At 47.8% G+C, this 12,388-nt stretch overlaps 1 protein-coding gene across 2 annotated transcripts in view; it reads right to left on the bottom strand.

The window, feature by feature from the left end:
- The window catches only part of SIK2 (salt inducible kinase 2), a 124,252-nt gene that overhangs the window by 16,214 nt on the left and 95,650 nt on the right, over positions 1-12,388 (bottom strand). For both annotated transcript variants that reach the window (XM_032838435.1, XM_032838436.1), the window contains exons 5-8: positions 7,168-7,292; positions 6,612-6,735; positions 4,859-5,079; positions 3,258-3,410 (exon numbers count right to left, since the gene is read on the bottom strand). In XM_032838435.1, the coding sequence (XP_032694326.1) occupies positions 3,258-3,410; positions 4,859-5,079; positions 6,612-6,735; positions 7,168-7,292 (623 nt within the window). The remainder of the gene's footprint in view (positions 1-3,257; positions 3,411-4,858; positions 5,080-6,611; positions 6,736-7,167; positions 7,293-12,388) is intronic.

Below are 12,388 nucleotides of genomic sequence, written 5' to 3'. Positions count from 1 at the left end.
AAATAACCTTTTATGGTTTAAGCACCACCCCCAAGGCTGAGGTACCCTGGGGCCACCTACACAATGCTTTTTCTTACAGCTGTGGAGGGCAGGCTCTGCTCAGTGATTGCAGAGCAGCTAGGATGACCGCTCACCCTGGTCTGCCTGCGGCCGTAGAAACTGGCAGTGGAAGGGCTAGCAGTTGGGGTTCATGAGAGCAGGCACGACACGTATTTCTCCTAAACAGTTGTCTGCAGTCAACTAGAGGTAACGCTTCTTACACAGCATATGGCAAACAGAAGTACTCTGAATCATTCTGAGACACGGTTCTCACTGTCTTCTCTGTAGTAATAATGGTCCTTTCTCACTGTACCATCCGTCCTTTAGCAGAAGGGACTAGTTCCTGGAAAACGGACGCTGTGGCGGCAGGGAGACCGAGCCCGGCACAGAAGCGCTCTGTCTGCTGAGCTGAGCTCCTGCAGTAAGTTGCCGGATTTTATCTCTGTAGCAAACTCATGAAGGGGGCATTGCTTTTTCCCTTTCATATTTAAGGACACTGAGTGACAGAGGCTGGCCGGCCAGTCGCTCAGCTCAGTTTGGAACCCAAGGTCTGCATGATTCCACAGCTCATGTGATCTTTGCATGGGATCACGTTGCTTCCCCAATTTCCTACAGCTCTACCAACTAATGCGGGCTTTGCACTGTTCAAGCCAACAGCAGAACAAAGAACTAAAGCGAGAAGGTGCTACTCAACTTGAAGTGCAGAGAAATCCATTTCTCCGAAGGTTCAACCACACCCGAGTGTGGACTCTCATGGGGGAGGGGCGCCTTCTCCAGCCCCAGTGCTGCTGCCGAGCACCCAGAGGCGCTCTAGACAAGTCTGCGAAGGGACCTAAAGACTTCTACTTGAATGAGACACATTTTTAAGTCCTAGTAAGGAGCTTTCTATCACCACTTAGGTGAATACGTAACAGGAGAACAATTAATGTGGTGGTTGGTAATAAAACAGATAATCAAACACAGGAAGACATGTTATACCTCTTGAACTCTCAGCCGAATTTCACATAATTTGAGCTCTCCTAGGGAATCTGCTTCCAGCTTAGGTGAGAAAGGCAATCATGTGCAGTAATGTGCATGAGCCCAGGGTCGATCGTTTATGTAACCCCATATCCCTGCTTGCATAATATGAACAAGAATAAAGACAATTGGGAGGGAAAGCCTGTGAGCACTGGGGGCTTTCTTGCTTCTTGTCCTTCTGCCTGGCACCATTTTCCAGAAGGAAGGGGTACTACTACATCTCACTTTCACTAACCCAACCGAGGAGTTCTCATTTTATCCCCTCCTCTCTTGAAAGCAATACGACTGATCACTGACGGACTCCAACTGCTCCGAGACACTCTAATCCAAAGACCTGGAACTTTATCCGTGTGTTGCGCACATTAGTGTCAATATTCACATTGTTTCATACGTTAAAGTGTGTGTAACAGTGTATACCATTTGCCTACTAAAATCAAGATGTTAATCCTTTGGTTTTTCCCCCCCCCGCACATGTTCTGTAGAAGCCGATGCAAAATTCTAGTAACGCCTACAAATTTTATAAAACTGCCAAACACGAAATACAAAAAGTCAGAACTTCTCTGCTCTTCCTTGCCCTGACACAAAGTGAGCACTCACAGAAGTGGAGGAAGTCCTAACGGATTGTACGAACGAACCACATGCCTCTTCTCCCTCTATACGGATGATTTTCTGACTCCCTTCAGCCTCAGCCTCCGTCCCGGGATCCAGATCTATTCTTTGCTTCAAGCAACAAAGTCAATGCCACCACTTACTCTCCCAGCCTCGGGCCCGGGAACAGAGTCATCTCTAAGTCACTGCTGTCCCTTCCTCCCCAACGTTTCCATCTTACTTTATAGAATTGACACGTGGGGGCATGTTCTAAGTGTTGCACAGTTATCAACTAATTCAAACATTAGAATGTTCTTCAATTTTCCCCATTTTATAGTTTGGGAAACTGAGGCACAGGAAGACCTTAAGGAACTTTCCGAAGGTCAGGCAGCAGGCAAGGGCTGAGTCGGGGGTTTGCTCCCGAGCACCTGCATTGAGCAGCGAGTTGCGCTGCCTCTGCCAGCCACAGCTGGGTCCATCCAGAGTCCGCCCGAGGTGACCCTGCGCTCACCCCTCCATTCTGCACCCGCCAGCACCGCGTTAGCCCAAGCTCCTCACTGCTCTCCCCCAAGCTCTTCTCTTCCCTGTCCAATCTACCCTTCCTGATGTCGCAGAGGAGTCCGTTTAAAGCCTGGGTATGACTGTATCATATGCGTCTCCAGTCGTTCTGCAGTATTTCCTGAATTGTACGTAAACTCCCTCCCTTGGCATCCGAAGCCCTTCATGGCACGGCTTCAACTCACCATGCCAACTTCTTCGTTTCCCGGTGCGCTTCAGTTCACCACCCTACGCCTGCCCACTGAGTGCTTCTGCTGCCTACGCACAATGCCTTCAACTCCTGCCTCTCCCCAGCAGAGGCCTACACATCCCTGAAGATCTGAGCTCCGTCGGAAATGCCAACTCTCCCACGAAGCCTTTCCTAGGCAGATGTGTCGCCCTCCCCTTTGCCCGTGGTGGTTCTCCCACCTTTACCTTTCTCTATTTGGAATGGTGGTTATTTATGATGATGTCTTACTTTGCTTTTACACTGTCATGTCTCTGAGGGCCATGTCCGGGTTTTACGTAGCCCATCCCTTATCATGCCTAAGAACAGACGCTTGCATAGGCTAAATCTCAGTAAAAATTTGTTAAGTGGAATTGAGTGTACAGGCTAGTTATATTGATTCCCACCATCCATCAATGATTAAAGAAGAGAAAACTCTAAAGAAAAAAAAAAAAACCTGAAATAAGGTTAATCCTTAGAAATAGGAAGATGGGGAACGCCTGGGTGCCTTAGTTGGTTACGGGCATGATTTCAGGATCTCGGGATGGACACCACATTGGGCTCCCTGCTCAGCGGGGAGTCTGCTTCTCCCTCTCCTGCCTCCTCTGCCCCCTGCTCATGTTCGTGCTCTGTCTCTCTCTCTGTAGAACAGATAAATAAAATCTTAAAAAAGAAAAGAAATAGGAAGATGCTAAAACATTTGAGGATCTAGGAAGTGACGGGCAGAAACCTTACAGAAGAACCGCTTGTAGATGAGATCCTAACCCTTTGTTGTACGACAAGATGGAGAATGTGTCAAACCTGGGAAGAGGCACCTGCAAGATGAGACCCCGGGCTAATGCGGCGTTACCTTGGCAACGGTCTGTTCAGCCACGGTGCTGGGCCGCCGCTGGCGGGCGTCGAGTCTCTGCTCCACGGGAAAACTGCTCCGGTGTGATTTCAGGCGCTCCACCAACAAGTAATAAATGGCAGCAAAGTGGTTGTAGCTCTTGTTCTGCAAAGACTGAAAGAGAAAACAAGTGCTGAAGGCGGAGAAGCGTTAAGGACCAGCGTGGTGAGCTCCAGCTTTCTGAAAAAGCAGGAGGAATCATGTGTTCCTGAAGGCAGGGTAGCGAACAAAGTGTGTCTAGAATGAAAGCTCTTCCAGAATTCAGGAGGAAGACAGACAGGTCTGAGTTTCCAGAAGTGACTACACAAGGGCTGAGGCCTCTAAGTGACTGGCTCTTTCACAGTAACAGGCTCCATTTGCTTTTCTGCATGCGGGAAAAATGCTACCGCTGTCTCATGTCGCAAGTTCCCAGGGCTGCCACACGGTCCCATCCCCGAGCTGTGACTACGGGGTACGGTCGCTTACAACCTGGGCCCACAAGCTCGAATTCCCTAACTTCAACACAAGTCCCAACTACTGCAAACTCTGCAGTGAATGATTAAAGTCTTTGGGGAAATTTCTGGTGATTCTTTTGGGCTGGAGAGTAACACTGGGAGGCTGGATTGAGAGCCACCGTGTCTCCGTTCTTAGGTAATTTTTTCCTCTTGTTTTTGCAGTCCCACCCTCCTGAAGCCTTGAAAATAAAGTTGCTTCCCCATTTTTCACATCCCTCGCTCGCCAGCGTTCCCAGGGTCCCAGCAGAACGCAGAACAGCTGCTCCCTGGCTTCTAATTCCACCGAACCGTCTGCAGGGCTGCCTCGCAGGGCACCCCAGGTGCGGAGCATGCCAGGCAGGAAGCACGGCCCGTCGGGCTGCCCTCCCAGCTGCGTCCTAGATCTGCTTCGTGGCGGGGACAGAAACGCCGCTGAGCTCGGGATGAGCTGAGCCGGGAGCCAGCCTGGCTTCCCTCGCGGCACCACGGTTTGGAGCATTTTAAGTTCACAAGAGGCATTTTGTATTCTTTCACGTTATGCTCCGTGAGAGCACTGCTGTGGAGGTAATAAATGTGTTTCTCCTAGGAATACGTTAACTACTTAACGGACAGAAATAAAAGTGAGGGGGAATTTCCTAGGCTCACGACCCTCTCCGTTCTACGACCCTGAGTACTTCCGATTCTGGAATCCACCTGTTTCTGCTCGCTTGGCCTCCGCAGATCACAGCCCACACCCCTGAACATGATGCCGGCTCTCCCTGCTTCCCGGTCAGCCCCCAGCCTTGTTTCCGAGCTGTACATCTATGATCCATATAGACTAGCTCACACCCTGGATAAAACTTCAAGCTTCATCTTAAAAGAAATTGTCTACTTTGTTAAGTTTCTGTCTTTGTCTTTCCCAAATCCCATATAAACTCCATCTCTTGAATTTTTTTGGCAGATGGGGCAAAGGGAGGAATTTATATACTGAATAAAAAAGCACACATGAACTAGAGTCTGACTGACATTCTCGGGGAAGACTGAACAGTACGCCCAGGTGCGGGGGTGGCTGTGCCAAAAGACCGTCAGTCAAATCTCTGGTCACTTTACCTCGATGGTTTTCTGCTGATCTATTCCGAGGCTGTGCATCAGTCGCAGAACCTGTTCATTAAATTCCCCAATGGATGGCTCATTTTCTTGCCCTTGTGGATAGAGAACAGGTCTCTGTACCGGAACTTCTACGAGCATCCATTTATGCTCCTTGATTTGAGCTATTGTTAGCCGTTTGGATGGGTCCAGCACCAGCATCCTTCGAATAAGGTGCTCACAATCTACGGAAAACACAATGTTATGAAAGTCAGGTAAATCACCTTGCACTTCTGGGTTCTGGCTTGACTCATGTGACTCTGCACAATGGCATTAATCTCTGTGTCCTCCACAGTGCCCACTGGAAAGCAGGTCAAACGAATAAAGGAACACATGAAAGCCAGCTGTAGCGGTCAGGTTCCCATGGTGAATGCTGACACAAGAGTAACCATCACCGTGAAGGAGTACTTCAGAAAATCAGGAGGGGGGCGGGTGCCTGAGTGGCTCAGTGGGTTAAAGCCTCTGCCTTCGGCTCAGGTCATGATCTCAGGGTCCTGGGATCGAGCCCCGTGTCGGGCTCTCTGCTCAGCAGGAAACCTGCTTCCTCCTCTCTCTCTGCCTGCCTCTCTGCCTACTTATGATCTCTGTCAAATAAATGGGTAAAATCTTAAAAAAAAAAAAAAAGAAAGAAAATCAGGAGGGTGTAGGTCTGTCCAGTTTGGTGCTAAATGAAACTTTCTATCGAATTTCTCGAGTGAAAAGATCTAGACACAGACTTAGGTTCTACTGAAGACAAAAGCCAGCCTCCCCCTATAAGGAGCGCACATGGAGCCCCAGGTCCTTGTGAGGCTGCTGCACCTCTGTGAGGCTGTGTGTGTGAGGCCGCTCTCCCGCGGCCTGCTGCTCTTCTCCAGTCAGCGCAGCTGAGAGAAACGCACACGAGGCATTAGTTACTTCTGATTATATCACAAAAACTGCACGGCTGGGACTCGGGCACCAGCTTATTCTCGGAGCGGACACCATGCCCTCCACCACCCCACAGAAGTGAGCCTCATACCCTCTGCGATGTGCCAGGCACCCTGCAAGGTGCTGGACACAGAGTACCTCCATTCGTCCCACAGCACCCGGACCAGGAAGCGCTGCTCTTCCCGTGCTGTAGACAGAGGACACGGAAGCACAGAGAGCAGACGAACTTGTCAAGGGCAGACCAAGTGGTGAACTCGGGATCAAAACCAGGCAGCCTGGCTCTAAGGTCTACACTCCCAGCTACCAGAGAGCTGTACTTCTACGGTCACTAGGAACGCAAGAGTTAAGGATGACAACCAAAACCCCAGGTCGCGCGGAACAAGCTAATCCAAGACGGGCCGGGGCCGGGGCCCCGCATCTTGATCCGACAGCTTTGCCAGTTTTTCATTTAATCAAAAAACCCAATTTTGCAACCTCTCACCAAAGGATACAGGAAAATCTATTTCATGCTTAGAGTAAAATGGTTGTGAACCTATCTGCACGGTGCTCCTCTAAGTCTAAAATAAACCGGGGACATTTATAGACCCAGAATACATGCGAAGCCTTGCCGTTCTTAACCTGGAAAGCTTTCCGTTTTCAGTTACAAGTAGGAAGGCTACAGCTTCCCTCACCTACATGGAGGGGGCTGCTTATTTCTATAGCTTCTCAAGTGACTCAGTCACTTTGTTTGGCACCAAACTCTGAGCCTTCGCTGAGGAGTTTCATTCGGAGCACAAATCCTTAAAGAACAAGTGTAAGACAAACAGGTTACCTTCTGACATGAAATACGGAATCCGGAATCTTCCTTCTAAAACTCTCTGCCTCAAAATTGGAAGAGTTGGTCCATCAAAAGGCAGAGCTCCACAGACAAGGACGTAAAGAACAACTCCCATGCTCTAGGGAAGAAAACAACGCAGTCACTTTTCCACTGAGGACTGTAAACACTCTGTTTCCCTAAACATCCCCAGGGTTGTTAAAATCGTATGGGCTGAAAAATTCCCATTTGGATTTACTATTTTCTCAGAATTTCAAAACAAAACAAAGCAAAACTAAAACTCTATTGCAATAAAATATCCTATAATAAATATTTTCAAAGATCTGAATTTAATCATTTTGATGACTACTTAATTTTAAATTATTGCTGATATTAAGGTAATAACATCTGTCCCAAGCAGTTCTTCCCAGAACCCCATTCAAAAATGCTCTAATTACAGTCCAGTGGACAGGGAAATGCTACTATGTTTTAGGTACCAAGAGCTTCAAAGATGGGCCAGAGTTCCAGTTATTACCATTAGAGACGCATTTAACACAGCAAAGCAAAGAGGTACCCAGATATCCAGCTGCGGTCCCTCGTACTGCTGCCCTTCAAAGACCTCCGGGGCTGCGTAAGGGGGGCTGCCACACCAGGTTGCCAGCAGTTCGCCACTTTTAAAGAAATTTCCAAAACCGAAATCTATTGGGATGGAAATAAATGTTACTTTCATCTATATTCTCAACCACACTGCATTTCTCGTCGTAAATTTTACAAGATGCTGTATCGACAGCAGCACCTGCTACGGCATCTACCTTGGGCCGTGTCCCTGGCTCTGAGCACAATGACTAGAAAATATCAAGTATTTCACAGATATTTGTTGAATGAATATATAAATAAATGAAGTTTTCTTCTCAAAGAGAATGAGTGAGAGGTTGGTAAAAGACTTTATAAATCACGTATTTTTAAGGCTGAAAGAAGATCCATTGGTGTGGGCAACCAACTTGAATTAGGAAATTATAGAATTTCAATTACTCCATGATTAAGAGTTCTTCATTCTTTTTAATTAAAAAAATTTTTTTTTTCAGTGAGCTCTATGCCCAACATGGAGTTTGACCTCATGACCCCAAGATCAAGAGCCACATGCTTTACCGACTGAGCCAGCCAAGCACCCCAAGAATGCTTTAACTTTTGTAGTCTATAAGGAATAAGCAAAAGAATAAAATTTTAAGATCTTTCCCTAAACACAGCTGAGTGACTGGCTGCTCTTGCAGCCGTTACCCAGAGTAGCAAGATAAAAACCTTTTAAGGCAACCGAGTAACAGTTCCCTGAGTGCTGGCCCACACATTCTGATTTGGGCAGCTATGCGTCAGGATAGCTCATTACCAGGTGTCGCTCTCCGGCCCGCCAGCCACAGCCCCCTCTCACCACATCCCTCATTCACTCAGTGATGGAGTGCACTGGCATTACACCTTGCAACAGTCAATGGTCTTCCTTTTACGACATTCGTCACACTGAGTCTGCAGCTCTGACACACAGCAAGCACTCTGGAAACACCGTACTCAGATGCCTTCTCTGTGCAGGGAAATTCCAGAAGACAAATTTCAGGGAGTTCCGGTAGAAATGCAAGCTTGTGCCCTTTTGCTAAGTGCTCATCGAGTCTCATACTCTTATTGAGGACACAAATTCCTACTATTTTTTAAGTTACACGAGTATGGTCTTGTGTTGTTGTAAACATTCCTGGCAGGAGAACACTGCCTTCGTGACGGAAACGGGCTCTACTCCCAGCTAGTGTCCGGTGCCGCCTGGACAGGGAGCTTTCAGAGGTGTCCCAAGGGGCGCCTGGTACCACAACTGGTTGACAGCCCGACTCTTGATTTCAGCTCAGGTCATGATCTCAGGGTCCTGAGATGAGGCCCCGCATCGGGCTCTGCGCTCAGCGAGGAATCTGCTTGAGACTCTCTCTCCCCCTCTCCCTCTGCCCCTACCCACTTGTGCGCATTCTCTCTCTCTAGAATGAATCAATCTTCAAAAAACAAGGTGAAAGTGTTCTAAGAGGAGTGGATCAAACTGCCAGCTCCAGACTCACTGGCTAAGTGACTTTGTGTCAGTCTCTGAGCCTTGGTTTCCCCATGTGTAAAGCTGAAGTAATAACCATCTGCAGTCGGCGAGCTGTCGTGAGGGTCAGTGAGGTGACATAAACCCGCACTCGAGTCACCCCTTGAGACTATGGCACACAGCACGCTGTAGGCGGAGCGTTCTTGTAGCTCACGGACATGCAAGCTGGTGGTAAGCAGTAGTGACCGCGAGAGCAGTCACCATCCCAACACCACAGCCTCACGGCAGAGTACGGTCTCTCAAGTTATGGGAACTGAAGCAGTTTTCCCACTTTTCTAGCTTTAGGTCGCCTTCATAGATGGCTTAACTTCCCCGAACCTAAGTTTCGATATCTATAAATGTAGTGACGATCCACCTACCCAGACAGGGTGCTGTGAGGATGAAAGGAGATTAAACACGTAGCGTGCCTGGAGCACAGATGTCAAATGTCAGCTGCCTTCTTCGGCTAAGCCATCATTATCAACTACTGCCTTGTAGGGGGTGATACTTCGAGGAAGTGTACAGGAAGGGCAGAAAAGTGCAGAGAACCCTGAGGGTTCAGAAGACAACTGAGGGTGCATGTGGGGAAGAGCCTCAGGCACCGTCTACACCTGGTGGAACAACACCGGCTCTGCCCCTGGCACCCAGGAGGAGGAGGCAATGACAGCCTCTCCCTTCATAATGGGACCACAGCTCAGTCCCTACACTCTGCTTACAAAAGGACTGTCGGAGAGGTCTTATCTTCTCAAGTCCACCTCCACGACTAACCACTCGTATGACGTCATAACCCATATGTCCTCATTGATGCGCATTTCTAATTTTCTAGAAAAACTATACTCTCAAATGAGTCAAGGACTAGATGTTCAAATAACATTCGAAGAGGAAAATGTTAATTTCACTCACACAGACAAGCACCAGAAGCTCTAAGATGTGTGTTTGGAGATCCTGAAATAGGTCCAATAATTGCTGTCCTTTAAACCATCATCCCAGGGTGGGTTTTAGCTCATCTAAGTTGAGGGTACCCTCCAAAGAGCACTGTGAAGTTTTAATATCTCAAGGGCCATTATGGAACTCCTACAATCTGGCCTTGCCTGAAATCTGGTGGAAAGTATCATCTCAAAGGAGTGACAGGGCCTGGTGGCCTGGCCTCCTTACTACGGAGGCTCTCACTGGTACACCACACAGGCAAGAAGAGAGCAAGAGCTAGGAGAGCAGAGCTGTGCCTGTGGTAGCCCAGTCTCAACTGTGGCTTTACACATCTAAGACAAGGAAAGTGCACGTTAACATATAAGGAGAGTAGTACTAAGTAGATGTGTGCTTCTGTTTCCTGTAGGGAACTGAAGAAAATAAAACTTGAGCCAGTAGCAACATTAAAAGAAATGCCAAAAGACAATCAGATTCACTAGAGCTATTACAGTAGCATATATGCAGATGTCATTATTATTACTACTAAGTAGGCTCCATCCTTGTCCAGTGTGAAGCCTGATGTGGGACTTGAACTCCACGACCCTGAGATTAAGACCCAAGCAGAGATTGAGAGTCAGACACTTAAATGATGGAGCCACGCAGGCGTCCCCAGATGTCTTCTATAACCTTGTCAAAGCAACTAAGCATTGTATTTGTAATCCTATGAGGTATGGGTTAAGGAAGACTTTGGAGTCAGGTAGATTAGGATCAAATCCTGGGTTGTCTACTGAGCTTGGGTAAATGTGTGACCTTGGGCAAGTTACTTCTTAGAGCCTTGATCTCCTCATTTGCAAAATGGGGACAATATCTATACTTTATCACATTATTGTGAGTGTAAGTTGCTGACAATGAATGGGTATACGCAGACAAGTACACTTGTAAGTAGATATAATATAATGCCTTAGGCATGCTACTGAAACATACTGAGTAAGCTACTCGAGAGGAAAAGAGCAATTTTTCGTACTGTTTTACTTATCCATTTTCCCCATCAGACTGCATTTCTTGAGAGAAGGGAAGGGAGAAATGATACACATCTGTCCTCCCAGCACTTAGCATGCGGGCTGTAGACAGCGGCTGTTGAATAAAGGTTTGCTGCAATGACTACGCTGTCATCTTCTCTTTCCTAAGTGCTTACTGCGGACCAGAAGCTGATCTAAGCTCTCTAAAGAGGATTTCTTCTTAAAAACCCATGAGGTTTCCTTACTGTGAGAAAGTGAGGGTAGACATTTAGTATCTTGGTGAAGACGAAAGACCGGGGCTAGAGCGAGTGTGACGACAGAGTCCTCCCTGTGCGCCACCACCTTTGTGTCTTTCCCTGGCACCGGGATACGCAGCTATTTTTGAGCAAGTTAATAATTGTCAGGTTTAACAAGTGGCCATGGAAAGGCACTTAAAAATAAAAGCCCTTTTATTTCTTCACAGGAACCTAGCTAATGTGCTTTATTCAGTCTGCAGCTTTCCTTTTTTTTTTTTTCCTTAAAGTTTTATTTATTTATCTGACAGAGACCACAAGTAGGCAGAGAGGCAGGCAGAGAGAGAGGGGGAAGCAGGCTCCCCGCTGAGCAGAGAGCCCGATGCGGGGCTGATCCCAGGACCTTAACATCATGACCTGAGCCAAAGGCAGAGGCTTTAACCCACTGAGCCACCCAGGCGCCCCAGTCTGCAGCTTTCTGCTTACCAGCGTCTGAGAGGACGTGAGGGGTGAGCGAGAGCGAAGCGACATGAATGCGGCAGGGCTGGGCAGGATTTATCACCTTCTATTCAAATGCAGGGTTAGTGTTCATCGCGCCAACCAAATTCATTCCTCCATTGAACCGAGGAATGCGTGCGTGTGTCAGCCACTGTGCGAACACAGACAAGTGCCTCCCAGTGACAGAGGATAACAGAAGATCCCACGTTATCATCTGACTTTGGGAAACCATTAGGAAGACAGGAACTTGGGCAGCCTCCTCTGGTCTGGCCTGGCCTTGCTGGAAACGAAACACCAGTCCAGCCTCATGCGTTCTGTACCCCTGGCCTGCAAGTTAACACCTACAGTGATGGCTGCTGTGTCCCTCAGACATTTCGTGTTCTGTTTTCCGCCATAAGACTTACGCCATGCAATGCTGGATTCACTTCAGTATTATTTAACCATCAATTCTGCAATAATTTTAGATTTCCAGAAGAGGTGCAACAATACAGTAAGGACTCCCTATGCCCTTCACCTCACTTTCCCTAATGCTAACATTTTCTGTAACGGTATTAGCAAAATGATCAAAACTAAGAAAGTAACACGGACTCAGTACTATTAACAAAGCCACGGGCCTTAGGAAGACAGCGCCAGTTTCTCACAAGCGTGCCCGCTCTGCTCCGGATTCCACCGCGCATCCAGTGGTCCTGCCTCCTTAGGCTTCCCCAATCTGTCTCCATTCTTCCGCCTTCCCTCACCGTGAACAATGCAGGTCACACGTTTTGTAGCCTGTTTCTCAGTCTGGTTTTGCCTGGTGTTTCCTCATGACTGGGTAAAGATTATGGATTTTTGGGGAGACCATCAAGACATGAGGTGCTCTTCTCAGTGCACTGTATCAGGGGATGCATGGTATTATGTCTAATTACTGGGGGGGGGCAGGTCCCCTGATCTCTTGATTAAGGTGCTTTCTGCTGGGTGTCCCCATTGAAAAGTTACTCTTTTACCTTTTATAATTAATACATTAGAGAAGATACATTGAGACTATACGGATCCTGTTTCTCAAAC

The sequence above is a fragment of the Lontra canadensis genome, unplaced genomic scaffold, assembly GCF_010015895.1.
Source record: "Lontra canadensis isolate GAN:19392208 unplaced genomic scaffold, GSC_riverotter_1.0 scaffold104, whole genome shotgun sequence".
In the NCBI taxonomy this organism is placed as follows: domain Eukaryota; kingdom Metazoa; phylum Chordata; class Mammalia; order Carnivora; family Mustelidae; genus Lontra; species Lontra canadensis.
Note: the sequence above shows the minus strand (reverse complement) of the source record. Positions and strands in the feature narration are given on the sequence as shown.